The 27,473-nt window shown below is 40.2% G+C and overlaps 1 protein-coding gene across 12 annotated transcripts in view; it reads left to right on the top strand.

Annotated features, from left to right (window-relative positions):
- NCKAP5 (NCK associated protein 5) overlaps positions 1 to 27,473 on the top strand; it is a 912,592-nt gene that overhangs the window by 622,551 nt on the left and 262,568 nt on the right. For all 12 annotated transcript variants that reach the window (XR_012072522.1, XM_072960866.1, XM_072960868.1 and 9 more), the window contains one exon: positions 22,878 to 23,027. Coding sequence is in view for 11 of the 12 variants with exons in the window: in XM_072960866.1 (XP_072816967.1) it covers positions 22,878 to 23,027 (150 nt within the window). In the remaining variant the exon portion in view is untranslated. The remainder of the gene's footprint in view (positions 1 to 22,877; positions 23,028 to 27,473) is intronic.

Raw genomic sequence — 27,473 nt, 5'->3', positions numbered from 1 at the left:
AGATGCCCACCTGGCAGAGGCCTTTTCCTGGAAAGCTCAGTTTGTAGGATGCTGGAAAGTGGGGAGAAAGGCAGATTATTGAGTATCTGCAACAATGTGATGGGAGCCAAAAGAGCAGTTTGCGTGAGTCTTGGGAACATGAAGGAAGATGCCACCAAAGCTGCCGCACTGCTCCCTGGAGACCCTGCCTCCTGCCTAGGTCTTCTTTTCAACAATCCTTTCCCTTGTCTTTAGTCTCTGTTGTCTCCTCAGATGAACTCAAAGGTCCCCACAGCCTGCCTTTCTCAGAACACCCTGTATCCCCAGTATTTTAATACAACATCTGACTGTCAGGACACGTATGTTTAGTGCTTTATGGTTCTCAACGTGCTTACACCGAATGGATCTCATTGGTTCATTCCAGCAGCCTCTAAAGTAGATATTATCTTGCTCGCTTTTAAGGATGAGTCTCAAAGAAACCTATTTCAATTCTGGCAAATGCCGAGTGGGAGAACCAGAAATAAATCACAGACTTGCCTAAGTGAGATCCATGGAATAAAACTGAGCAGTTATCTGTGGGATAATTTGATGGCAGGGTTGGGAGTGGACACAGTCTGAACTTCCCAGCTCACAAAGTCATTGTGTCAAAATCCAAAAACTAAGTGAAAGGAAACTGAGATAAATTATTAAGCCATATAACGTTCGTGCCCGACATTTCTTCTGTGAGAGAGACAAGCCTGTGACTAAAAGAAATAGTATCATTAGATGGAGGGAAAGTGGCATACCTGATGCCTAGGACAGACTCATCTCATTAGGGGGAAATAAAAGACCCCGAAAGACTGTCTTTAGAGGCGCCTGAATCAGGAAAATCATCTTCTGTTTTCCTCCTGCTGTTTCTTTCTCCAGCTCATTTTCTCTAAGGGTTTGGAGGTTTCTTCTGTGTCATGTGGTATATTCTCATCACCAAGTTCACCACTGTATTTACTTAAGTAGTTAGGAAGCATGTTAGGGAAAAACGTTCATGATTTGAGATGAATGGGGGCAATTAAGTGTGAATGAAATGGAGCAGCTGGATGAGAGGCCATCAGTCCTTCAGCTTCATCTGTCAAAATATTTCCACACAAGCAAGCTGGCTAAGAGAATGGTAACCCTGGCGACAGATCACTCATTGCCTCCTCTTGTGTCCAAAGCTGCCTCTGTGCTGCTTCGTTGTAGCTGGTCGACTTCCTCTTGTTTCTGCTTTTTCTATATGGAACATGAGTTGACCCCACCTCAGCTCATTTATTTAGAAAGGAAAAAAGGGGACAGATAAGTGGAAACAGGAACAAGGGGAAAAAATACCCACATGTGGGTACGGCTTCTGCCACCAATAAGACTTTTGACCTCAGTCGGTCACTTAAACTCTTTGGATTCCTCGTTTTTCTTATTTGTGAAAGAAGAGATCTTGGACTAGAGTAAGGATCACAAACACAGATGCGTACAGTTGCCAAATAATGTCAGTGGTTAAAGTGGCCCAGGTGTAAGAACAATTGTGTGTCTTCTAAAAGCAGGATTTACATTCTGCTTTTCCATTTTTGATAAGAAAATAGGTACAGAGTCTGTGATGTTTGCTCATTTTTTATTTTTTTTTAATTAAAAGGCAAAATCCTTGCTTTTAAAAACCATGTGGTAGGAACCCATACCTGGCTTAAAGTCAAGGGACAGTAGGGAGTGGTGGGGACTGGGGTGGACTGACTAGAGAGCCTCAGTCTGGTCTTAGCGCAGCAGTCGCAGCTCCACTGCAGCACATTCAGATGACTCAGAAACACACCAATGTGGGCAGGTGGCTGTAGGTTTCAAAAGAAGATGAAAGTTCCAGTTTTGGTGGGCAGTTTCTTAGTCTGGAAATAATGGCTTATTTTTTCCTATACATGGGTTACATAAAATGTGTGTTAGAATCAGGGCAACACTTAGCACAGAAAGATGACTTCTAGGGTTTCTTCTTGCTGTTTCAAACTCCAGGATTTCCATGCTTCTTTGTAATCCTGTGAGGCTGGATCTGCACAAAGTGTGGTGTGGGACACAACAACCTACAGTGCTGTGACCCACTGTTCGTAATACATCCCGAGCACCTTCTCTGTACCTGTTATCTTCTAGTCATTTTACAAGTGTGAGCTCATTGAACCTTCACAAGAACCCTTTCAAATTTCCTCATTTTACAAAAGAGGAAGCTGAGCACAGAGAGGTTGGATTGCCAGCCCAAAGTCACACATCACCGATGTTAGGTCTGTCGAGCGACTTGGCATACTTTCCGCCAACTGAGTAGGTCGCCATAAAAATGGGGTTTGGGATTAACATGTACACATTACTGTTTTACTATAAAATAGACAAACAACAAGGACCACTGTAGAGCACAGGGAACTATATTCAATTTCTCATAATAACATATAATGGAAAAGAATCTGAAAAAAAAATATGTATCTATATGTAAAACTGAATCACTTTGCTGTACACCTGAAACTAACATTGTAAATCAACTGCACTTCAATAAAAAAAATTTTAAAAAATGGAATACAGAAACTTGGTCAGGAGGTGCTGCAAGTCACTGTCCCAGTAGAGGCACAGAGAGGTAGACATAGCGCTCAGCAAGGTTGCAGAGGTGTCCGTGTCCAGCTCTCCTCTTCACCCCTTTACTCTGTCCCACTGTCTCAGAGAGCCCTGGACTCTGGTTTCTGAGCCTGGCTCCATTGTTTCCAGTGATAGTCGGTGTTCAGTTATCAATCTCTTAGCCTGCGTGTCAAGCAGTATATGTTACCCAAGTTATTTCCATCCGAAGAAGCTCAAAATGACTTTTCCTTAAATAGTTATTTAAAAATATTCTCAGATGTGGTCAAGCAGGTGATGCTTGGGGAAAGGAAACCTTTCCAGTCATCCTAAAATCTGTCAGTCATCCAGTCTATCCCCAGGTCCTCTTATGTACATGGAAAACACCTGACACAGGCTGGGCCCTTCCTCACCTAAGTCTGAGTTCTGCGTGGCAGAGATGTTACTTTATTTTATAAATTGTAATTCTTATTGGGAGTAGGAATTTTTTTATTGTTGTTTATTTCGCCTTTTTTCCCTGTAATGACTTGTGTACTTGAAGCAAATTGAAAAATGTAAATGCACTAGAAAGAAAAGTTAGGGTTGAAAAATTACATTACATAAGCATTTATAAAAGGTGCTTTTCTAGGAAAGCTTTTTAAAATAGTAATAGTCCTAGTATATTTAAAGTGTGAATTTTCCAACTTCTAACGTAATAGCATTTCTGTTTCATGAACATATGTACATATGCGAGGCAACACTACTGTTTATGATTTTCAGAAGCGACAAGGTTCCTGATTCTGTTTCCTGGCTGAGTATCAGAATCACCTTAGGGAACCATAACAGATTTAGCTATCCGGGCACCTCCTTATATCTTCTGACTTAGAATGATCTGCCTTATTTTGTCATTTCTGAGTTGGATGGGTCTTTTTCATTGCTGTGGTCCATAGCTGGGTTGGGAACCAGTGAGGTACTTCAAAACCCATCCAGTCCACCACCCCTGCTACCTCCTTTTGCAAAGGAGAAAATAGAGTTGACGTTCAGAGCCCAGATCTGAGTCCAGTGCATGCTGTATGCATGTCTACTGAATCTGTACCAATCCTTTTACCCTCAGTACCTGTTCCAGCAGGTCCCGTGGCGATTAATTAGCCAAGAGAATGGAGCTCTTTAGAACTCTTCCAAGAGCTTGATCGTAATTCGTACAAGTGATTCGCAAAGGTGTTCTTTTCCTTTTCTTTAACCTAAAACAAAACGTGGTAAACAAACGCAAATCCGTAGGCCAGCAGTGAGCACTTTCGGTGGGTGCAAACCATTTGGGATAAATGATCTAAAATTCTACGGAGCTGTCTGTTGAGAGAGTGGCTAAGCCCTTACACGGGTATTTACAAAATTCTAAAACACAATGGGATGGGAAATATTTTTATTCAGTGCTTTTATTTGTGTCTGGGCCCTGTAATCTCAGGAAGTCTCAAGTGCCTTTGATTCTGCTTTAAGGAATTTGGCCTTTTCTCTGAATTGCTGTGAACTTTGAATTGCTGCTGAAGTAGGTAATGGTAATAAAGGGAGCATTTTTATTGTGTGTTAAGTTTTAAAGGGCTCAATCTGTTCCTTGAGGAAGTTTCCTTCCTTCCTCTTTTTGTTTGTTTTAAGCAACATCCTCTATTCATATAATGAGTTTCAATAAAGGAGGCAGAATTTCTAAAAGCCAAAGTGATGAGATTCAGCACAGCCAAAAACATTGTCCTTCATAAAATATTCCTTTTCTCTTTGAAAGCACTAAGATGGATTTATGATTTTACACCCTACAGAAATATTTTCCAGAATTCCAGAAGTTTTCAAAACAACCTCATTTAGGTGCAGCCTGTCAGCACACTAAGGAGAATATTCACCACTGTAATTCCAGAGCCGTATTAAATACTTTGATAGGAATAAAAAAGTTTTAGTAATATCACTACAAGTTTAAATAGTTACCTACATTCTTCTGGGGGATTTTAAATCTCGTGTTTAGTAGGTTGTGATTCTACTTTTTCATTCTCAATTTCTAGCTAAATTATGTGCTCAGACCCAAATACTTTTCCTGTTAGATGTATCAACCCAAAACTGAACTCTTACCAAGTAAAAGCAGAGTATGATCTCTCTGTCCAAACAAATGTCACCTGTGAATAAAACCATGCCCTAAAAAAGCATCATCTCTTCTTAGAGGTGACCTGGTTATTGCCAGTGAACACGAGACACTTTCCTCAGCTCATCTCAGCAGAGGACCAGACTTTGTTTTGCAAAACCCAAATGGAGTCTTGGGTCGGGAGGTTCTGTGGATGGAGACCGAAAGATGCTGCCCTGCAGTAAATATGTGCCTTGGGCCGATACTTTAACAGTATTAACCAGGCGTATCAGTTATTTTTTCCTCTCAGGAAACAAATGAATTTGAGCAGAACAAAATCATGATGATGTCAATCCTTGAACTTTGATCCTATTTTCTTAACTCACCAGAGGCTGTGAAACTAAAATTCTCTTTTCTTTTTCCCTTTTTATTTTTTAGTTCTTAGCATATCAATCCTTTATGAAATAAAGATAAAATTGTGGGGGGGGGGGATGGACGTGTTGGAATTAGGAAATCATTAAGAAAGAAATGGAAATTGCCTGCTAGGAGAGGGAAAAAAATAGCCTTTTACTACTGAGATCTCTCTTATACTGTAACCTTTCAGCTATATTGTCCTTATTGATTTTTGTCTGCACAACCCAATGTGGCATGGTGATGAAGAGAAATCGCCGGGTATAGGGTGAGAGGAAAATGGTCTGGCCAGGGGTCTGCTGTCTGCCATTAAGCCACTGCAGGATTCACGTGTCCATTGACCTGATAGGCACATCTCAGGAGATAGAACCACCGCCCTTGTGGATTGAGAAGTTTGTCCCTGAGCCGGAGCCTTATTGCAGGCTTGGAGAAAGCAGCCATCTGCCAGAAAGGGGTCTTCTTCAGGACTAACTATAAAATGAGGGATTAGATTATGATCAGGTTCTCAACCTACACGTGCCCCAACCCAGAACAGCTCCACAAAGTCCCCAGCAGCTGAGCCTGGGCCCTGGTAGGTTTAAACATTTCCCCCAGGGATTCTATTATGTCACTAGACAGTTGAACCCATCAACACCAGGATGGTAAGGCTCTTTCCTTGCCAGCTTAACTCCGTGAGAAGTGTAGGGCAAAGATGCATAAGGAAGTGTGACTTAGAGGGTGTGGGGGATGTAGGTCAATGGGACTTCAGTGATCATTTTCCTTCTGAGAACTCATACTTTTGCTCTTGTCTGGAAGAAGAGGTTCTCTAATCTCAGTTCACTTGGTCCATGCCAGCTGTGCCAGGGCCCAAAGGTAGAGGATTCACCCTCACTCACTGGGCTTTGTAAATCCCTCAGGCTCTGGAAGGGTGGAGATAGTGATGAACACATGTCAGCCCCCCCACCCCCTACCCCATGTCAGTCTGTTGGCCACTCATTCAGATATAGGCGCCAACAGTACTCTGTATTTCTTTTTTTTTTCTGCTGCTTTATTTTACTTACTGTCATTTATTTTTTAGTTTTCCTTGCTTTTTTTTGTATATATGTATTTATTGAAGTATAGTCAGTTTACAGTGTTGTGTCAATTTCCAGTGTACACAATTCTTCACTCATACATGAACATACATATATTCATTTTCGTATTCTTTTTCACCATAAGTTACTACAAGATATCGAATATAGTTCCCTGCACTGTACAGCATGAACTTGTTGTTTGCTCTGTATTTCTTTCCCCTGTGAAAGTGCTAATTCAGATTCATGAAAGGAGGAAGCAAGCTGAGAAAAGGAAAGTTCTAGATGGTTATAAAGAATGCCGTGAGCTCTCAGCAGCCCCTCACTTTCCAGAGACCACACATAAAAGGGATTATGGTTGGAGGATGTGTGACGGGGAATTTCGGGAAGAAAAAGTTTCAGGATCAGACCAGCCAGGAAGCAGATCCTCTTTTTCTCACTCAGTTAGTTTTGTCATTCTGGGTAACTTAATCCACCTGAGTCTCATTTTTCTCTTCTCCATAATGGGTATGATAAAGCTAAATGGAAGGGTTACTGTTTTCAGTGCTTCCTCAGATAAGATTTCATCCAACAGTTGGAGATAGTGTATGATAATATGCATAAAGCATGTGCAGTAATCAACAAATGGGAGCTATAATTATTATTAGCCCTGTCTATTTACTCATCTGTTTTTTCTCTTCACATAGCCAAGTGCTTCCTCTTACCCTGCCTCACTCTAGCCTACCCTAGCTGCTAGCACCGCAGAAGCTGTTAAAACCCTTAAGGTTCAGCATAAGAGAAGGTGATGAAACTATGAGAAATGTGAACATTTCAGGGGGCTAAACCCGGGTCAGGTCCCCAGACAAGACCAGCACTTTTGATGGTATCTTCTCCCATCATACAACCTTGTCTTCCCAAACCCCAACTACCAATATTTTCTCACTTAGATATGTTTTCCTGAAATTCCATCCCTTAGAGCATTATTCCATGTAAGAAATAAGGAATCAAGAAGATACACTCTTAAGGAAAGGTTATTCACAGGTTAGGGTGTATAGTTAAATCTGCAGACCTTGCTCTATCAACTCATCTCAGAAAAAAAATGGAATTTAGAACTTGGGATTTGGAGGGGAAAGAGACAGGAAAAGAATTTTCCAAAAGTAATTTAGGAACTTATAATCCTCTAAGTTGATCGAGTCTGGGTGAGACTTTACCTTGGACAAGGGTGCCAGGGGAGAGAGGGATCAGAAAGTAGCATAGGGATACAGAAGTGAAGAGAAAGCCGGCAAAGCAATTTACCAGTAACAGCCATCATGTCTGTGGTTTACCAAGTGCCATCTGCATACAGAAAAAGAGAGAAACCAGTGCTCCTCTTTGTCCTCCAGCCCTCATACTCCCAGGGAGCAGACCTCAGGCTGGTACTATCATATACAACTGTTAAGGGCCTGGCACACTATCCTGGTGCCATTTACTGAAGCCCTTCTGTGGAATCCACCTGGCGTCTAACTGACAAGTTCAAAGAAATTTTGCAGCAAGCGCATTGAGTTGGGGTCTTATAATGGCTTATATTCTTCACCGATCTTTGTAAATGAATAGCCAGATAGATAGCTCTTGTACCTCATGATGATTCCATTGTTTTGTAAACTGATCAAAATATGTTTTTCTGAACGGGTTCTGTTTGGTAGGTTTGTCACCCCAGCCCAGTAAATTTTGTGTCTACACTGAATTAATAAAGTAGCACAATAAATTCATTTTTCCCCATTAAAGCCAAGCTTATACCTAAGCCTGAATTAGTAAGCTTCTACTCTAATTATCAGTGATGATCTGAAAACAATCCCACTGTTAAGTGTCCTCCTATAACCTTTTTTAATTTCATTTGCAAAGTAACTTGTAAATACTTTCTTAAGATATGAATTAGGCATTTCTCTTGAGTCATTATATTTAATTTTTCTAATCCAGTCATTCTTATATTTTTTTATTCTGTATGCATTTTTATCACCTCTTCTCTCCTGAGCATCTGAACATCACCATTGGAGGATCAGTGGTGAAAATTCCTCCAATAATAATTAGTGTTTTACAGCTTACACTTTTCACAGCCTCATCTCATTTGATCCTCATATTAACCATTCAAAATAGGAAGGGCATAAGTTCAAGTTCACTTTACAGATGAAGAAATCGAGTTTCACAGAGGCAGTTGACTCTATGAGTGTCATCCAGTGTCAGGCCACAGCGGACTTGGACTTTTGATTCCCAGTCCTACAGTCTTGCAGGGGTAGCATTAATTACATTCTGCACTAGTGGTTCTCATATTTGGCTGTGCCTTGGAGTCATTTGGAGAATTTTAAAAGTTTGCAATGTCCTGGTTTCATCCCAAGGATTCTGATTTCATTGATCTGGGGTGTGGTTTGGGCACAAGGACTTTTTAAATCGCCACAGATCGATTCTAACGTGCAGTCTGGGTTGAGAACCACTGCACTACAAGGCGTTCAGAGTCAGCTGAGTATGTTTTCTTTCTTGCTCATGATGATAGAGGTCCCTACAGCCAGGGTCTTGTTCTCATTAACCACCAGCATTTCCCTCAAAGTAGCCAACCTGCTGCCTTATGTTTAGGAAGTTTGTTGAGCTTCTGGGGAAGGTAGGAGTTGAACTGATCCTTGAAAGACACTAAAATTCCGATAAATTGAAAGGTCCTTTTTGTTTTACGGGTACTCTGATGAGAGACCTGAGATACCGCAACGATTCTGGGTGTTCAGGTGAGGTCCAGCAGAGGATCGCAGGCGTGAGGTACAGCAGGGTGAGGTACAGCAGGATTGTGGGCGTTCGGGTGAGGTACAGCAGTGGATTGCAGGCGGGCGGGTGAGGTACAGCAGAGGATTGCGGGCGGGAGGGTGAGGTACAGCAGAGGATTGTGGGTATTCGGGTGAGATACAGCAGAGGATTGTGGGGACTTCTGGTGAGATGAATCAGAGGATTATGGATTTGCTTAGAGACTTTAGGCGCCAACAGCTTGGTCCAGATCCTGGCTGAGCCGCTCACAATCTGTATAACATTTGAGGATTTACTTAACCTCTGAGGGCGTTAGAGACTTTGCTCTCAGCTATATTCAGCCCATGGGTTGGTAGTGAGTTCAGGACTTAGGAGGCAGTCGGGGGTCAGAAGACTGCCCAGGACGTTAGGAGACCCTGAGGACGTGAAACAGGGTGGTCAGGGGGTCACTCAGGAAAATGACTGGAGGACGAGGTGGACCCAGTTCAGAGATGCCAGCCTGGATGGAGTGAGAACTGGTGGAGATGTCTGAGGAGGCAGAAGTGTTAAGGAGAACCCTGCTGGTAGGAAGCCCTTGCTGGAAATGGAAATTAGTTTCACTTGCATAAGTAAATAGGAGGGAATTATGGACACAAAGGAAAAAAGACAAGAATCTAAATTTACCCTAATTAGTGTTACCTGTTAACTGAGCTTGAGGCCTGTTTGCCTTTTATGAAATTCTAACAATTAGCAAGTTTTAGAGAATTACCAAACTAAGACTTTCTGCTTGACATAATGCAAGGCAGGCCCTGGAAGCACGCTTATAAACTTGGCAGAGAGACTGTGGGCAGCTAGGCCCCAGGGCTGACTTTTCACAGTGAATTCCTCAAACCCCTCTCAGCCCAATGAGTTTTAAACCTTCCATTTGGAGCTGAGTTTCCAGAGTGGCCTGAACCGTAATTGCTTGTGACTCTTTGACTAGCGTCTGGGATCGTTCTGGGCACACGAAGCCAGGTGAGTTTGATAGGCTGAGAGATGGCAAAAACTGGCCTTTATCCTTACTGTGCAGCAAGAATTATAGCCAAAGTGCTTCAGGACTAGTGTTTTCAGTGATGAGAAAAGTCAATACAGGGATCATCTGGTAGCTTGGAGACCAGAGCTGCCTGGAAGGGGTTGGATCATCTTATAATGCATTAGGGTAGCCGAGAGCATAGCCCATTTTTACCAGCTGTTCACTGTAATGTTGCTCTGCACAAGGTAGCCGGTCTCTGTTATCCACAGTTTTCTAAGGTAGGAGTTGTAGTGTGGCCCACAAAGGTCCATCACTATGTGGTGAACAGGAGAGTTAGCAAGTCTCAGGTGCTGAGAAGGAGGAAAGTTACCTCCAGTATCCAGCCACCTCATTTTGCACGTGGGGAAGCAATGTCACAGATAGCCGAGAGGCTTTATCAAGGCTGCTCTGCCGATGAGGGGCAGACCTGAGACAAGAAATCAGCTCAGTTTTGTATTCCCTCCCTCCCTGTGGCAACAGAAAGTTGCTTAGCACTGAGATGACCATGGGTGGGATCTAGATGACTGTTTATTGGAATAAGTTGGGAAACCTTTGGGAGAGCCTTTTGTCTCAGGAATCACAACTTGGCCAGTTCATTATTCTTCAAGTACAAAGATTTGCTTGGAGAAAATGCTTACTCAGGTTTTTCAGTGCACATTTAGATTACTTTTCATATATATATGAATATATGTTATATATATGAATATATGTGTTATATGTGAACATGTATGTTGTATATATGAATATATTTATATATGAACATACATGTTATATATATGAATATATTTGTTATTTATATGGACACACACACACACACACATATATATATGTATTCTGACTTTTCTAATTGTCTTTTGGGATCATGCTTATTTCTTGCTAATTTATCTGAATTTCCTTTCTTCTCTTACCAAGATGAGTCATCTGGCAGGGTTGCAGGTGTCTTCACCAAATAGCTCTTTGTCTCTCTATACCCATTGTGGCTGTGAGCAGTTTGTCAGGATTTACATCCCACTCAATGACAAAGAAACACCTCAGGTGATAGCTTTCTGCCACTTTCAGGAGTTAAGGATAAAAATAATAGTTTTAATGTCAAAAAGCACACTAGGACAACATTGCTGGTGAAATTTTTGCAGTATAGTCTTCAAACAATTGGGCCCTATGTTGTGCACTGAGTTTTGCCTGACTAGAGAGAGCAGGTATTATGTTAATTGTAGTAGAAAAAATGTAATATTCTCAGTTTATCCTTAAGTTCCATTTAGGTGCAAATAAGTGAAGCTTCTCTCTGTTCTGACATGAGCCCTCAAGAGAATTAACTAGATAATCTATCTCCGACTTTCAAAAGTACAACTAATGCACCTCATTAGAGCTTTTCTTATAGGTAACCCCAGGAAGGAGGAAGGTGGGAGGAATAATTAGGAATGTGTCTGTGAGTCTCCAGGAATTCCCAGGGCGCTTTAGGATAGACAGTTATATGGCTTAAAAGGTGATGTGCTTCTGTGTGAGATGCATGTGGTGGGGGTGTCCCTTAAAGGATAAACATGCAAAATCTCATTTTCTTGGAGTGAAGATCATTGTAATGGTGTTTTTACCTTCTATGCAAATAGTCTACCAGTCCATTGCTTTATGATTCTGATAGAGAAATAGTGACTTAAAAATAGTTTTCTGTTGAAAAGTACTTAAGAATATTTAAGTACCTCAGCATTAAGCTGATGACAGTGTCATCAGAGGTGAATCAGGGTAACAGTATCCCTCATTCAGCGTCATCATATACGACAACATTGGACGTTCATGGAGTGCCTTCTGTGTTGTGCAGTGTGTGGTGATGGGGGTATGATGTATAAAACATTCTAGCCCCTGGGAGTCTAACATTGTAACTGGGACCTGGTAAACAACATACAACATCCATTTACTGAATTTGGAATAATAAGTTTGCTTCTGTATATGAACTATTGTGTTGTTCTAATAATAATATTATTACTTTTTATAATATTATTATTATGTTTGAACACTTAAAGAATTTGAACACTTAAAGCAGAGACTTCCCAATTCAGTTCAGTTTAACAAACTCAGAAGATACATATTTTTCTGCCAGCAATTGTCTATATATATTATATATACATAAAACATTAATATACATATTTATGTGTATGTAGACATAAAACATTAATATACATGTTTCATATATAATATATAGTGTATATATGTGTATATATATAAATATATATATATACACACAGTATTGACTGTATTTTCTGAAACAAAAATTTGGATACAGTGGTCATCTGACAATGTGTATTTATGGGGACAGTGAGATAGAAAGTTTTAAATTGCTTACATTTACTTTAAATTAAAATGCTGTCCAGGAATCTAAGATATACGGTTGTTGTAGGTGTATATAGAGACATGAGTTTTACACAGGCACCCGCCCACCACTGACTAGTCAATGACTGAATTATCAGTTCATTATGCCATGCCCTAGATTAGCCCACAAGCTCGCCTTCCCTCTGGAGGCTTCCTAACTCCCCAGTCCTGTTTTTTGTTTCAGAAATTAGGGGTAGTGGGGGAGAGGCGACAGAAGAGGGAGATTGAATTTGAGTGCAAATTTTGACATTAACTTGTGAATTGTTTTTAATGACGTCCAAGTATTTAAGTGTAACCACTAAGCACTGAAATTCCCCATCTACATAACATTCTTTCCATTTCTGGTTTCTTTCTGCTCGGGTTGCATTCAGACAACAGGCTATAGGGACATGATTTCTGTTGCTAATTTTTTTAGATGCCAAACCACCTGGAGCACACCTTTCATGAAAATTACAGCTCACTTTTTCACACCATCCTATACCATGGTAGAGTTTCCCTTTAAAATGTCTTTAGAATTGAACCTTTTTTTTTTCGTAAGGAAATAAATGTTGCTGATAGATGAAACAGGCAATGAAAGCATCATCTGAAAATTTATTAATGTAACTTCACAGAGCTGTTCAATATGGAAGATAGCCGGCAATACTAAGGAGTGTTTTGAGTGAAGAATGATGTGGAGTAGATGTGAATTGATACGCCAGTGGTCGTGGTTCATATTAGAGACATAAAGAAAACACTTTTTCCCTTATCCATCACACACATTTAATCTTGGGGATTTTACTATGTGCTTAGTTCACTGTGTAAGTCAAATCCAGGGATGAAAAAGAAGAGTTTTATATGTTTTGCCTGACAGTAGTAATGTTAAACTGTGAACAAATTGGGATGTTCTTTTAAAATCCTGTGATTTATCTGACGCTGCTTTCCCCTCTTTGAAATTTAGTATGCTAGTCCTGAACAAAAGCTGCTAGCGATCCCTGGGAAGGTTGTTTTGGTATTTGGCAAAGTGCTGTATCTAAAGTGACAATATCTTCTGTGCACCCTCCCCACCACCAGACAACAAATGAGTAAATAAATCACAGAAGCTGAAGCCACCAGGGCTCACTGGGGCGATTGTCAGCCAGACGGCTGGCCTCTACATTTCCATTTAGCTTGTGTTATGGTGTGTGTTTCTGTTTTGAACTAATTGAATCATCATTAACTAGGGAAGGAGTAGTGGTTTGTTAAACCTATGTGCTGATAGTCATCTGAGGCCAGACCTGACATCTCTGATAAAATCACCCACTCCCTGGAGAAATGGCCTGAAAGCCTTAAGAGAGATGCTGTCAGCAGCGTGGATTACGGTTGGATAAAGATCACAGATTCTCAGATAGAATTAGCAGTAAGGATAAACCTATAGGTGCACGGGAAAGTCCGAAAGAAATAACTGGGTCTGTGGAAAGAGCAGGCTGCTTGAAGTCACAACTGTAATTAAATTCTGGCTCTGCCACTTACTGTTAACAGGATGCTTAATAACCTATCTGAGCCTGTTTTCTTATTTGTGAAGGGGATCCAGAATGTTTTCCCTGTGTCCTCATGGCTGTGTGTGTATAAAATGGTATGCATGAGGTGATCTTGTTTAACTCTGAGGTGTTTACAACTATTAGATGTCATTTATTCATCTTTCATGTTCTGGAAAGAACATACTATTTCATGCTCACATCATCCAAGTCACTGCCTTATTTGATCAGTCCTAAATTAGAGCTTTCTATATTTTTACTATCAATTAGTAGGCAAATTTAACACATGGTTGGGTATCCAGAATGAAAAAATTTTGTTCCAACTTCTATGACTGACTAGCTTCCCAAAATTGGAGAGTTGGTTGTTTCTCGTATTTCCATGGTTTCATTCTGCCACCTTCCTTCCTTCCTTCCTTCCTTCCTTCCTTCCTTCCTTCCTTCCTTCCTTCCTTCCTTCCCTCCTTCCTTCCTTCTTTCTTTCTTTTCAGTGCTGAAGATAAGGGAAGTTCCCATCAGAAAAAGAATACATGAGCTGGAACACAGTATAACTGTGATTACCATTCATGCAGTGTTTCTATATGTTGGCTTCTGTGTTGGTCATCAGAGTTAAAAATAATAAAAATAGAGAGATGAGTGAATTTCTTTTTAAAAATAAAAAACAAAAAAACCCGCCTTGCAACCAGAAGATACTTGAAATTATTCCTCCCATAAGCAAATGCTCTTTTTACAGAGAGGATTTGTGTTGAGCATGATTTCCTATGAGTGTTACAAGAATCTTTCTCTAAACTCTCCCTTAATCACTACTCACCTGGCCTTTCGTTTCTTACAGGGAGGGAATGAAATGCTACAAATGCAAAGAGTGGATTAGGTGACTTCTTTCCTAGGGTCCAAGAGAAGTACACAGCTTAAAAAAGATTTTTAAAAAATAAATTTTTTTTTAAAGTTTTTTTCCAAGGGAGAGAGAGACACTCTGGAAAAGAAGCACAGGGATTTTATCAGGCGAGGTAACTTCTGGGTAGATCTAACTTTAATGGCATTCTCTATTAAAATCCCTGAACTTCCATAGGGTTTAAATATGTATTCTTCTAAATTGAGTTTTTACAGATGATCAAAATTGTAGAAATTTAGAGCTATAAGGGACCTTTGAGTTAGTCTATTTCTGTTCATTTTATTCACAGATGAGGAAATTGAGGGACAGAGAAGTTATGTGACTTGACTAAAATCACACAGCTGGTTAAGTGGCAGAGCTAGGACTGGAATGTAGATTTCTTATTTCTACTTGTTCTAAAACTAAAAGGGCTCTTTGTTCCTGCCCTGGATAAGACTAGATCACAGTGCGTTGGAACTTGATGGACCTCAAGAAACACAGGTGAGGCTGACTCGCTTTATCCTCTCAGATGAAATGCCAAGATAGGTCCTCGTGTGACACACACTGCCTTCTCCTTTTGCCATAATTTGGGCTCTTTAATTATCCTCACAGTCCTGGGCTCAGACCCGGTGTCACTCCCCCAGTGATGGGGTGGAAGACAGCAGGGCCACTATATTGAGATCAAACCTGTACACCAGCAACCAGGCAACCACATACACTCAGCAAGGCTGAAAGCCAGCTGGGGAGGGCAAGAATGTTTAAACTTCTTTCGTTACTTTTCTTGCTAGAGAAATTGTGAGCTCATTGTCACAATCACTTGTCGCTTTTCTACCTCACTTAGGACACTGATAGATAGATTTCTCCTATTTAAAAAATAAATAAACCCAAAGGACAGGCAAGCATTATTTTTAAATTAGGAAGGCCTCTCGAGCAGGGAAGTTGTTTTCTTCCCATACTGGGCATAGAACCTCTCCTTGAACTGTATTGTCAATAGCTGTAGAAGCTATTGAAAGTAGTTACAAACTGTTAACGTCATCTGCTTCTGAGAAAGGGAACAAATATAACATAGTGGGCACTGGAGTCTCAGAACTCAATAGAAATTTCTCAAGGGTCTCTCATCATACTAATGTAGAGTAGTTTCTATGGTAGGTCGACATCTGACATCTATTACTGAAGAAGGGTTTAACAAGCTATGAATGAATATGTCCCAGGGTGCCTGGCTTACACCTTCTGTCCCAGTATACTATTCATAGCTACTACCCACCTTTATTCTCCAGTGGGTATTGACTTAGGTGATTAATTATCTCTTTATTCTCCATATTAATTGTAAGAATTAAATCAAATGGGCAACCTCAAAAGCTATCTAAAGTAAAAATGATTTATGTTCCATGCTGGAGCATCCTTGTCTAGAGGCTCTTAAACTTTGGCATAAATTAGAATTACCAGGGGTGTTCTCTAAAATTACAGATCCCTGGCCCCACTCCTAGAGGCTGTAATTCACTAGGGCCAGAGTTGGCCAGGGTGTCTGCATTTTTAACAAGCAACACTTCTTGCCTCCCCCAACTGCATTAACTGATGCCAGTGGCTGTTGGCCCACTCTCTGAACAACAATGACCTAAGAAAATGTTATTTGTTATTGTTGGAGTAACTGCTTACTAAAGAATCAAAATAACAAGATTATTTACAAACTATGAGGTCTCATTTTGTAAGATTGTCATTTTAATCATGGTTCAGTCAACTCCTACTTAGATGATTGCAGTGGCATCTTATTTTGCCCACATCTATGTTAGCCTCCTTCCAACCTGTCCTCCATACTGCACCTGAGAGCTATTGCAGAACACAGATCTTACCATCTCAGCTCCCCCAACACACACACACACACACACACACACACAGAGTCAATGCCTTCCCAATGCCATTAGGGTAAAGGCAACATTCCTTGACCTGTGAATTGCCATCCCATCCTCCCACCTCATGGTCACTTCCTGGTTAACTCACATGATGTTAACCATGGGCATTTGCTTTCCTGACCTCTCTTGCATCCTGCTAGTATTGATTTTTTTTTAAGCATCTGGAAATTCTTTCAAAGCACACATCACAGTGTTAGTTTACATTCACTTGTGACGTTTTGATTACTGTCTCTTTCCCCATGACTCAAAGCTCCTTGAGAGAGGCTCCATGTGTGTTTTTGTTCACCTTTGTGCCCAGGCATCTTCCACAATGCCTGGCACATAAAGGCTGCTCAGTAAATATTTTTAGGATGGATGGATTAATTAATTAGTTTAAAAGTAAGGTGACCTTCTGAAACCTTCCCTGAATCCCACTGTGCTAGGCTTGGGGGACCTGGGGGCCAGGAGATGAATAAAACACATCTTGGGTGGTCACTTTCCTCCATAATGTTTTTGACTGAATAGTAGCTGGCCATCAGTGAGGGGCAATCCTGCCTGCTCTCTGGACTAACTGAGTGCCTTGGGCTCTCTCATCTGTCTGAACTGAGCTGATGCAACCTAGACCTTTGTGTTGATTGATATTATTTTACAAAGGCCTGGTGATGCTGACTACTTGAGAACAAAAGATGAGGGCTTCCCCTAAGGTGAATCATTGCCCTAGTAACCACTTAGAGAAACTTATAGCTCCAAGGATTGCTTTATGTACCGACAAGGCAAAGTTTGATTTAAACCCTTGGATGCTAACTGAGCTTCTAAATCTTTAGCTCCCTGCATACCAGCTGGTATTTGTTCAGGCCAACAAGCTTATGGGCTCAACCATATATGAAATATGTGGGGAGTGAAAGTTGTTTGTGTGGTGGCCTCACTTTTATAGAATTCACTGCTGATTAAAGTCCATAAAGAATGGAGACATGAAAGCAGTTCACCTCTGGAATCAACTTACTCTGTTCACAGTCTGGCATCCTTAGGAGTGGATTTGGCTCATTTTTCTTGTTTTTCTGTTAGAGGTTTATAAGGAGAATGTATTTTATTTAAAACTAAATGTTTCTGACCTCTGTCTTGCTCTCTTTTTACCAGGTAAATCACAGGTGATTAAGTAGCAAAAGAACTAAAATTTCTGATTGAAATGATAATCTATGTGTGGATAGAATACATATACTTAAATTTTTAGAATACAGTCATGCTTTTTTGAGCATAATCTAAATTCAACTGCTGACCTTTCTCAAATTGAAAATAATGGTGTATCTTTCAATGGGGAATAGCCGTATTTCCAGCTCTCTCAGGTCTTCCTTCTACCTCTTTCTCTCCACTATTTTCTTCTTTTGCTCATCTGCTTACTTAAACTATGTCCTTTCCATTTGTCCTCTTTCTCAGTATTACATTACACTCTAACACTCTCATTAGTAAGGGATTAAGGAGACAAGAGTAAAGAAAAGGATAGGACAGATAACTACAGTACTTGCTGGATGTGTTTTAGGGCAGTTTAGAATTGGAACACAATGAAATGTGCTTTTAGGTCAGTGACTGGCCTGAAGAGTATGTGGATATGGCTTTCTTTCCTGAGCGGTGTCACATCAGAGCAGTCACCTGTAGAGGACATCGACAGTACCCTGCCCATACCCCAGAACCATCCAAAGTGTTCCCACATCTTCCAGCTATTAGTGTCTGTATCTAAGGGTGCTTTCATGTGGGAAATACAAAAAACAAACCTTACTGCCTGTGGCAGGCTGGGAATTGACACCCCAGGAACTGCCTCCAATTATTGATTTTTACATGTTGGTGCATAAATGCCCCAGCTCCCTCATCCCTGGTGTGGGATGATTCTGAAGCCTGTGTTTTTCCCCACTTCCCTGAGTTTCCCATGGATTTCACTTCAGTTGCTTAGTAATATGCCCTTCAATGGCTGCCTTCCCTGAGTCGGTTCCCTACTCATGTTTTCTGCATTTCTCAAATGAACTACTTGCACTCAAATCCTGTTCTTCAAGAACTCAAGCTAGACACTAACTAATGATTTAGCAATATTAACTGGAAAATTCAGCTGTGAGGTGATATTTTGCACAGAACCACATTAAAAAACTTTGACTTTTCCATTAAGCCCTCATCCTCTGCCTTCTCTGCTTGGGAGATCTCCTCTCATACCTTCCTACCACCTTTGCTGCTATCTCCTGTGCTCCCTCTTCTCTTTAGTTCTTCAGACAACTCAGTTTTCTATATCTTGAAAACAGGATTTCCACTTGTCTCTTGAATGCCCTTTGGCTATAGTTCTTTGTATTTCCTTCCCTTCCCTGCCACTCTTTCACATAAGCATCTAAGAAAATTGTCTCTATTTTCTGTTTCCACTTTTTGCTTAACCACTGACAATTTGGGTACCATCATCACACTTGAGTCAAACAGCTCTCAAGTCCCCACTAACAACCCTCTTATTACAAAATGCAGAGATCTTTTTTGTGTTCTCTTGTCGTTTCTGTCACCATCGAGCATATTGATAGCATTTCCTTCCTGAAAATTATGTCTTAAATAATTGAATTCTTAGAATTTCAACTCTGCAAGGGACATTTAGTCCAATCATTTGATTCCACATCTGGGGAAAATGGAGGGTTAAAACAGTCAAATGATTTGCCCAGCAAGGGGCAAAAGTATAAAAGCAAGGCTTTGAATCCAGGGCTTCTGACCTACCATCCAGTTTGAGAACTGCTTTTGGTAATTCCTGGTCCAATACTTTCAAAGTATTTCTAATTTTTACTCCTTCCTTTAGAAGGTCTCCTAGCTGGTCTCCCAGCTCCTTCCCTCCACAGCCTTTCTGCATTGTAGCAGTTAGGATGCTGTTTCTAAAGTGTAAATCAGAACCTATCACTCCCCTTCTTCGCCTCCAGTTCCTCTTCACTGCACTTAAAATAGAACCCAAATCCCTTTCCATGCTTTGTAAGGCTCCTCATGGTCCAGCTCTCTCTCTGATCTCATTTCCTACTATTTTTACTCTTACAGTAACTAAGCTCCATCACATGGACTCTCCCTCAGCTGGTAAGCAAGGCAAGCTCAGCCCTGCACTGGGCATTTGCTTTCCTGTTCCTTCTATTTGGATTTTTTTTTTCTCAAAGGCCATTGCATGACTGCTTCCTTCCCATCATTTGGTCTTAGCCTTAGTGGCTGCCTCCTTCAACAGCCTCACACTGATTTCACCATATCTCACATTGTCGCCAAACATACCACTGGCTACAGTTATACATACAACTTACTGATCTGACTTGGAGTTTATTGTGTTTCCCATAATTAGAATACAAATTCATAGAGTATGGAGACTTTGTCTTGTTTGCCATATTTCCAGCACCTAGACCATCAAATGACCAATAGTTTGTGTCCAATAAACATTCTGATAAAAAAAATGAATAAATGAATGGTATCTGAATTTTTCTTTCTCATTTCCAAGAATCCTTTCTCTCTTTTACTTTCCGATTCTATTACTCAATGACGTCTCAATGCTTTCTGCACTATAACCAAACTGGTTTCCTCATAAACCAATAAAGACAAAATATATTCCTGACTGAGAGCCTTGGTTTCAGTTTTCTCTTTGACTAAATATCCCATCCTGTGCCTCTCTATCTGTTCAAATGGTATCACCCCACCAAAGCATAAGTCACGTTGCATTTCCACGAAATCACATCTCTCAGTCATTATTGGTCACCCTTTCTTCAACTTATATAAAATGACCCTTGCATTTTATGTAACCTAAATACTCATATATAATCTATACTATCTTGAATTGTGTCCAGTCCTTTCATATAATAATACTTAGGCACTGTGCCCTAGACACTTTAAATGTGCATGTGTGTGGATGTACAGTCGATCCTCATTAATTTTGGACTTTGTGAATTCACTTTCTCCCTAAAATGTATTTGCAACCCCCGGGAATCAACACTTGCAGTGCTTTCATGGTCATTCATGGACATCCACAGAGGGGTGAAAACTTTGAGTCACTCATGTTCCCAGCTTAGGTCACCCAAGGCAACACCCTGTCTTCTTTTTTCAACTCTCATACTAAAAATGAGTATCCTTTTTTGTACTCTTATTTAGTGCCACTTTTTTACACTTTGTGCTTTTTGTTAGTGGTTTCCCTGTTGAAAAAAGCACCTGAGCATAGTGCTGAAGTGCTGTCTAGCATTCATAAGTGCAAGAGGGCTCTGATGGGCCTTATGGAGAAAATGGGTGTTAGGTAAGCTTTGTTCAGGCATGAATTATGGTGCCATTGGCTGCAAGTTCAACACTAATTAATCAACAGTATATATTAAACAAGGTGTCTTTAAATAGAAACGCTCATAAAACAAGATTATATATTGGTTAGTGATAAAACTATTGCAATCAGAGGCCTATAGAAACCTAACCCTATATTTCCCCTAGGAGCAAAGATTCAATATTTGTTAATTCAATGCTCATGACAACTTTATAGAACATAACTACCACGGATAATGAAAGTTGACTGTGTATGTGTGTATGTTACATATGTGGCCATTAACCTCATTTTGGCATTTAGGAGACAAAGAAGCCAAGTGTTATTGAAATTAAGTAGTGTGCCCAAGATTATCTGTCAAGCTGATAAATGGTTGATCTGGAATCCAGCTGTCATATTCCAAAGTCTTTTGACTTTCAGTTCACCACACCAGTGGCTTTTCTTTGTTTCTTTTAATTAGCTATAGAATCCTGTTATTACAGGGTGTCTGTATATATATATACAGAGAAATAGAGGTAGATGATATTTTTTAAGAAGCTTGCTTTGCAGTCACAGTTTAGTGTTTAATTAGAGTGATCCCAAATCTAAAAAGTAGAAGGACCTCTGCATTTCAAAACTAATCTGGTAACTGCAGATTTGAAGTTCTTTATCATGGAAATGAAACTCTGATGAGTGAACAAACCTTAAGAATCAAAGCTATAAAAATATAGTCATAACCTGAATTTTTGTCCTGGCCCAAGGATCTGTACCTTAAACTCACTGGTCATGTATCTGAGCTGAACTCACACATGCTGTGCAAGTGGACACACCTGCACATTGTATGTGGTTGGGCGTGCCCAGGCCTGATCTCATAAAGAACTATCACCTGCCTAGTCAATTGTGCATTTATATAAAGAAGGGGAAATTGTATCTTGAAATCTATACGAAACAGATTAACATCTGTTAATCTGTATAGTTTACAGTGTTTTATATATCTATACATATATATATTTATACCTATGTGCATGTACATTAAGGCTTTTTTACATACTTCATTATTTAAAAATAAATTATTATTATTTAAACAGTTTTGGAACCTCCAAAGCACCTTCATGAACAGTTTGAAAATCTGTTTTTCCCCCCTTTATGCTATTCTTTTCTTGGGAGATTTTATAAGTACTTAGAGGTTAATTAAGAATTAAATCTTGTGGCTCTGTATTTGCAAGCGATCTTAATTTAGTGCTAAATATAAAGAAATCTGTCATCATTGATAATCAAATTTAGCCCACATGGTTGACAACCAGCTGTATTAATACACAAATTTCTGCGGCATTGTGGCTTGAATTAACTAGTGTGATGGAATGTTATTGCCTGATTCTGTGGCATGGGGTCTTGATACATGTACAAAATGGATGAGATTTTTTTTTCTCATATGATATGCTCTTGACATTTCTTTTTCCCTTGAAAACAAGAGCCAATCATTAGGCTCAAAAGAATACTTCTCAATATTCAAAAAGCTGCCAGAGACAAGGTTGAGTGAGGAGCTCCCAAAAAACAGGGGAGGCAAGACGAGATAACATTTCCTGTCTGCCTCAAGGCTATATGACAAATCCTGGAGGACTAGAAAGGGGACTAAGGGGTCCTTAAAAGCTGTTACATTATCGAACCGAAGGAACTAATTAGTTTCAGCTTAGAATTCTGAAGTCATTATCATTTCAGTATTTTGTGATATTTTCTTTTCCCTTAAATTAATTAAATGGATACATGTCCAGTAACTTTAATGATCCTATTTTGAGGAGCTAAGCTATTCACAAGGTATCAAGGTTGGCTTATTTTTGCCCAGTTTAGAGCACAGCTGAATTCCATGGTGCTGATAAAAATGGATTGACCACGTGACTCCACCTATGGCTTTGTGGGCTGGGTCACTTCTCAAACAGGGCGGAGGACATGTGCATTCAGAAGTGGTGACCTTACTAGTATAAGCATCACTCAGAATTTATTTAGCAAAATCTTCTCCAGCCCTGGAAAGAAGGCAGAAACAGTAGGGAAATGCCAAACTTTTAAGCCTTAGACTCTTGCTTATTTTTCAGCGGAGATTATTGAAAACAATAATTCTTTCTTGTTTCAGGGAAAGCTGTCAGAGGAAGAGAGAAAACACAAAGAAGCTTTGGAAGACCTTCACATGGTGGTAGATGAGGATTCGAGGAGTGAAGGCAGCAGTGCAGATGAGGGGAAAGAAAAGACCAAATTGCTGCTAGAAAGATTGAAGGCTCTAGAGGTAAGAAATGGAAAGCATTTTTACAAGTTTAACAAAAAAATAACTGTGTTCTACTTCTTTTATTGGCACTGCTTTTGAGTGAGTGTAAATCTCCCTCTCTTCAATTCTCCCAGACATAGCTGGGAGAATAGCTGCTTCCCATTGTGATTCCTCTGTCAGTGATGAGCACAAAGTGAAAATCTGTAACCACTGAGAGAGTCTTGACCTAGTAACTATGATTGTATTGCCTTAAAAAGAGTACATAGGACAATAATTCATTTTTAATTCAATCCAGCCCTCAAACTGGATCAGTTTCCCTAAAACTGCAAGCTCCTTGAGGGAGAGGATGAGTGATATTTCACTTTTTTCCCAGTGCCTAATGTAATGAACAGATGAGTGAATGGATAAACAAAAGATTCAATATGATGTACCAACAATTGTGAAAAAAAAATTAATTTTAGGTGATAGAGCTATTTCTTCAAAAAGCAAAAAAGCTTGTGTGGAATTTTAACATGTAAAACATGTAAAAGTAGAGGTGAAGTTGAGCTAAAGCGTGCTTTAAAGAGGTTTTCTGACCATTGCAGTCCTCAAACACAGTTTGAAACTTCTGATCTATTACTTAGTGCCAGTTGACATCACTTCAAGTGTCAATTTCTGAATGTTTACAGCAGGCCTCAAAGAACCGCTTATTCATTCATATGCTGAAGGACCTAGCAAAGATGTCTTTTTCTATGAGTTGGCTTACCTGCTTTCAATACATTTTGTTTGCATAATAGAACTGGGACATCATTACTTTTAAGCAAGGACTGTGGTTAGCTCACGTCTTCTTAAACTAGGCACAAGGGGCTTTTTAGCCAATATCTAAAAATGTAGCTCCACCATAGGATCTACAGAATCTTAGAACTTCTTTCAGTAAAGTCAAGAAACAAGAAACAAGACCTCAAGAGATCTTGTTTTCTATGGTTGGTTCCTGCAATCCTGCCCCTAACCCTAACCTACCACGTTGTCTGTAGGAGCATGCTGTTTTTATTTTAATTTCCTCAGCAATAATAAAGCAAAATAGTTAATACCATGGACTTTGGAGGCAGATTCCCAGAGTTTGGTTTGAATCCCACTTCTATTACTTTCTAGTTTTAAAGCCTTGGGAGACTTAACAGAGGCACAGAAAACCTAATTTCCTCATCTGCAAAACTGGAGATAATAATAGTAACTTACCTTCCAGGGAAGTAATATGGGTTAAATGAGTTAATATTTGTACAACGGTCTCTGGCACGTGGTCTTTTCCTTCCTCCTACTCCAAGGCTCCTGCCTTTTCTTAAATCATTTTTCCCATTTATCTGGATGTAATGTTTAATACAACAACTATGAATGAAAAACGTCAGCTGCTCCACACAGGAGTGACTGAAGGTAGGTTAAGCATGTGATGTCGTCATGCTTAGGGCAGAAAACAGGTAAACTTAGGGAACCTCTGGCAGTTCCCCTTGGGTAAAGGGCCCAGAATCACCCTTGAAGCCCCGCAAAAGGCTCACACTTCTGTTGTTATTAAGATAGTTACTGTGAAAGGTGGGAAAGCCTTCTCCAGGGAGACTGAGGTTGCCATCAGAGAGCTTTGAGAAAGTCATAGCTTTGTCTTGATGGTGAATTAACTGGATTTAAGAGTAGGAATGACTTGATATTACAATTTCTTATTTCCCTAGCACCGTGTACTTAAATGGTTATTTTTATTGATGATTATGGTGAGAATTGCTTTTGGTTCATCTAATTGTTACTGAGACAACTTAGTGAAAAACATTTTATTTCATCAAGCTAAGAGGTATTTTAAAAAAATCTTTGGCAGCGAATGTTTCTTAAACCCTCACTGAGCAAAAGAGAAGCAATATTTTTTTCCTTTCACAGAGATCTTTACACTTCAGGCAAAAACTCTGGCATCCAGCATTAGTTGGATGCAATAGATGATATCTCTAAGTGTCATTCAGCCCCACAATTTTAATTTACAAAAATGTTTTATTTTCTAGGTTAATGTCCCCTAGTCAATGTCACTGCTAGTTCCCTAAGATTCTTTGCTGAATAGTAAGTGAACTCTCTCCTTGCTCCCAAATCTCACTATTGTCTCCTTAAACAGACAATAAAAAGACATCATATCCCCCTCTCTCTCACACACACACATATTATCTGATTTTCATATGAATTTTATGTTACTTTATTTTTTTTAATTTACTAGCTGTGCTCTCTGTATAGAATCCTTTGCATAAGTGGGCAATTACTGCAGGAAAACTGAGGGCTCATTTTGACAGACTGCAGTCAGAGCTGGTCACAGACCCCCACATAGATTTTATACACTTTAACAAAAATGCTCTTTTGGAAGATTGCAGGTGAATTAACCATAATGCTTCAAAATAGTTTTGGCAAATTTTGATGTCATACAGCAAGATTTTAGAAAAACAAAAAATATTTTCCATCAGTGTATTTTTGAAACAACCGTATTTGTGTACCCTAATCTCTTGGTCCCTGGTGTTGTAGGAACCAGAGAAGGAGGGTTGTCAGGGTGATGGAAAACAGATTTTCTTAATTTCTGCTTCGGAAATAGGTCCCAAGTAGGTATGGAAAAGGACAGGAGACACAGACCTGACTTCTAATATTATGTACTTGATTAATATCACAACAATATTTTTAAAAACAGCCTAGATTGAAGCTGAGGAGGCCCTGACTTTGAGAATTAAGTATATATTGTCCAAATACCATATCCCACAGCCTGAAGAAAGTCTGCTCCCAACCCTACTCTAGAGCTGTTCCGTCCTGCAGTCATTCCTGGGGCTGAGTTCCTACACTGCTCAACTTTCAATCCCTTTCCTTGCCTTTTAGAAGGGATATCATGTGTAACAGAATCCACTTTACTCAATTTTTCCAAAAGCTAACCCCACGCAGGGTGTGTGGTCATGCAGGATACTCCCAAGACTAAGGGCTTTGCACTTGGTCTTTAGATGGTGCTTTCCTCCAAGTCCTTCAGCTGCAGGGCATTTCTCACTCATCCCTTCTCAATTCCTGGCCTCCTGCCATAGGGCATGGCCAGCTCTTTCCCTCCCGCTCATGCTCCCATGGCCAAGCTCCCCAGCATTTTATTACGCAGAGCTCCATCACTCTCTGCACCCCACCCCTGGTCTCACCCCTACCATTTCCTGGCCTCATCAAGGTATTTTGCTGAATAAGAACTTTACCTTCCCAAAAGAACTCCTGGGCCAGCCAGAAGTCAAAATAATAATGACATACACACACATTTCACACATTTTCTTTCTCCTCTTAGCAGTTGTTTTCTCTCCTCGGTGCCTTGGTTTCAGTAATTTTCAGTTGTTCATAAAGAGGAGTAGGCTACTTACCCTCATCACCCAGCAACTGTTTCCCCTGGGCATAAATTCTCATTTTTGTTTAGGGCCCCAAGTCTGGTGGAGAAACCACTTGGTGTATTTCATGTCTGTGTCATAAGGACCACCTGGGCGATCTGGATGCCAGTTGTCCATTTCTGTAACTCTTAAGTGCTAGATATGGTGTTTTCTGTTTTATTAAAAAGTCTAGATTTCCATGGCCGCTGTTTCAGAGACGGCTTGCTCAGAATAAAGCTCACCATTTCTACCTGCACTGCCATATCCCAGGCTCTTCTGTTGAAAAACCACTTATCTCCCACCCCATCCCAGACCATTGATTTACGGGATCTTCCCAGACTTGACCTTCACAGTCCATTGATCTGACTTTGTGTTTTCCCTGTTCTCTACTCCTGGGCTGTGGCCTCGGGTCCTAGGTTTGCTCGCGGCATGTTCCTTGAAATCCACGATTGCTTGTCTCCAGACCCCACTACCCCACGTACCAACCAGCCCTTTCTCCCATGCATTGACTGACTTTGCGCCTGGCTGGAAATCTCCGGCATCCCTTTGCTCACTCTCAACTCCCACAGCATCTCTGATTCCCAGACTGTAGCCCAGAGGAGGACTGGCCTGAGACACCTGGGAGTTCTGAGCCTTCAGGTACTTGCTGATGCCTTAGCTATAGCCTCAAGGTCAGAAGAACTTGGCATCTTATAGGAAAGATTTATTTTGTGCAAGAAAACATGGCAGTTAAATGTGTTAGAGTGAATAACAGCTTTCTCTGCTCAGTTATACTTTCCATAAAAGTAGGACAATTAAAGTGCTCAGCATAAGCATTCTTGTTCATCGGGAACTCCTGTTTAAAATGAGGTAGTTAAAAATAGTAATTCTCAAATCTGGCTGCAACATATAATCTCAACTATATGTTGAATTTGTAGTCAGTCAGTATGTACTGAAAACCTTCTATGGACAAATGCTATTCTAGACACTGGGATTTGATCAATTCTCATGGTCCCTAACCCCAGTAAATGGAGACAGAAAGTGCATACTTAGATAAAACAATAAATAAGCAAAATACCAAATGAATAGACAAATGAATAAGAAAAAAATA

Source organism: Vicugna pacos, chromosome 5 (genome assembly GCF_048564905.1).
Source record: "Vicugna pacos chromosome 5, VicPac4, whole genome shotgun sequence".
NCBI classification, from domain to species: Eukaryota; Metazoa; Chordata; class Mammalia; order Artiodactyla; family Camelidae; genus Vicugna; species Vicugna pacos.
The sequence above is the reverse complement of the archived record's forward strand: the minus strand, read 5'-3'. Positions and strand labels throughout refer to the sequence as shown.